At 36.6% G+C, this 2312-nt stretch overlaps 1 protein-coding gene across 1 annotated transcript in view; it reads left to right on the top strand.

The window, feature by feature from the left end:
- The first annotated feature begins 1693 nt into the window (after positions 1-1693).
- LOC108297366 (zinc finger protein 723-like) overlaps positions 1694-2312 on the top strand; it is a 20300-nt gene continuing 19681 nt past the window's right edge. Inside the window, exon 1 of the mRNA XM_037735390.1 lies at positions 1694-1839. Coding sequence (XP_037591318.1) covers positions 1728-1839 — 112 coding nt within the window. The 5' untranslated portion in view covers positions 1694-1727. The remainder of the gene's footprint in view (positions 1840-2312) is intronic.

Genomic DNA, 2312 nt, shown 5'->3' with positions numbered 1-2312 from the left:
GTAGCCCAGGCTGGAGTGCAGTGGTGTGATCTCAGCTCACTGCATCCTCTGCCTCCCAGGTTCAAGAGATTCTTCTGCCTCAGCCTCCCTAGCACCGGTGTACCCACACATAGTTAATTTTTGTATTCTTAGTAGAGATGGGATTTACTATGTTGGCCAGGCTGGTCTCAAATTTCTGACCTAGTAATCTGCCTGCCTGGTCCTCCCAAAGTTCTTGCATTGCAGGCGTGAGTCACCGTGCCTGGCTGAATCCTGCCACCTTTCTAGAGCTGTTGTGTACAATTTCCTGAAACACAAAAGGAGATAAATGGAAAAAATCAAGTATGTATCTTGTCTTAATTTTTTAATTTTCTATTAAAACCAGTGCTTGCAGAGACTTTACATTTAGCAACTTGTTTTCTATTCCTCCAGATCCGGCAGTTGTTAAAGCAGTAACAAGAAAATAAACATAAATACAATAATAATTTCTCTAAACTACCTTAACCTCTTCTTTTCTGTATCTCTCTCATCTGACTATATTTAGCTTTTATTCTATACATTTTTTAAACAACCAATGATAGAGAAACAGAAAAGTAAATAAAAATACTAGGCCCTTCCTTTATCTAAATAAGGGGAATTATTAGACACATAGTACCAACCCCAGTGTGTTATGCAGATTAAATCTCATAATATGTTATTCCTAGCACAGTTCTTTGTAACATACATTTGATCACGTAGTACTTGCTTAATAAACATTGTATTAATACCTGTGTACATGCTGTTTTCCAAATGCAGACTTATTACTTTCTCCTAAAGATCCAGCAAAAAATATGATATTGTAGGATGGAGATTGATTGTCTTCATTTGCACCAAAATTATATGTGTTGTGACAAAAGTGTTGAGCGTGAGGGATTCTGTGCTGTGCCTGTTTTCTCAAATTAATTCTAATGATGAGGCCAGGGGGAGCAACATCAGCATTGGCAGTGGACTTGATTAAAATACACACTTATGGACCCTTTGCAAACCTCCGGAATCACATTACCTAGAGTGGGGCCAAAATTACCAAGAGATGTATAAGGTCATTCAAACTTGAGAGGTAATTCTTAGCTAAGTGGTTATCAGCCCAGGCTTCTAATTAGAATTACATGGCCAATTTGCAGAAATCTCTTTACTTGTGTTTATGGGCGAGAGAAACTGGGAAAAACAGGTTCTTTCATTTACTGGGTGTTTGGCAAAATATTATTATTAGGCCAAAACCAGTTACATTACTGGTGAACTTAATAGAAATTCAGAAATCAGTCTTTATTTCTAATCTTCTGAAAAAAATAATCTGCAAGACAAGGTCTCCAGTTCATTGTACACATTGAAATTTGAGGGGTATCTTCTAACTTAACATGTCTTTTCCATCTGAAAAATATGCACAGCTCATTTTGTTTGATGCAAATACAGCACTTAAAAATGTACATTTGTGTTTATGCCCTGAATTTTATACTTTGTAATCCAGAAAACTATTATATATATGCTGATGTTGTGGATTATGCCACTCTCTTTACACAGAGCTGGAGAATATATTAGAATGTATTTCTGTGTTGAGAACTATTTTATAATTCAGTCCTATAAGTTAGAAGCACTTCTTTTTACTCTCATTTCATCTTGAGTCAAATTAAAACTTCTGCCCATGACCGCTTGATAAATTGTGTGTGTGTGTGTGTGTGTGTGTGTGTATTTATCAGGGACCATTGACATTTATGGATGTGGCCATAGAATTCTCTCTGGAAGAGTGGCAATGCCTGGACCCTGCACAACAGAATTTATACAGAGACGTGATGCTAGAGAACTACAGAAACCTGGTCTTCCTTGGTGAGAATAACTTCAATACGCATTCATAATATACCCTAAATGTTTTATTCTATTTTATTTGTAAAATGTTCTTGGTAATTTTTGCTTTGTATAAATAAGTTTAAGATTCCTGTTTTGAAAAAATTTTTGGAAATTTGTTTAGAGAGGAATATCTTCAAGATGTTTCATGTTGATCTGAATTTTCCACATTCCTGAGCTGATCTGTATTTTTTACTGTAGATTATTGGTAATGACAGAAAGTTGGTGGCTTAAAGTATTGTTTCCTATACCTTAAAATCTAATTACCACCACCAGTTATTTTGTTTGTTTGTTTGTCTTGTTTTATTTTTGAGATGGAATCTTTCTCTGTTCTCATGCTGGAGTGCAGTGGTGCAAGCTTGGCTCACTGCAGCCTCCACCTCCTGGGTTCAAGCAGTTCTCCTGCCTCAGCCTCCTGAGTAGCTGGGATTACAGGCACACATCACAACCCCCAA

This window comes from Cebus imitator, unplaced genomic scaffold (assembly GCF_001604975.1).
Source record: "Cebus imitator isolate Cc_AM_T3 unplaced genomic scaffold, Cebus_imitator-1.0 Scaffold794, whole genome shotgun sequence".
Classification (NCBI taxonomy): domain Eukaryota; kingdom Metazoa; phylum Chordata; class Mammalia; order Primates; family Cebidae; genus Cebus; species Cebus imitator.
Note: the sequence above shows the minus strand (reverse complement) of the source record. Positions and strands in the feature narration are given on the sequence as shown.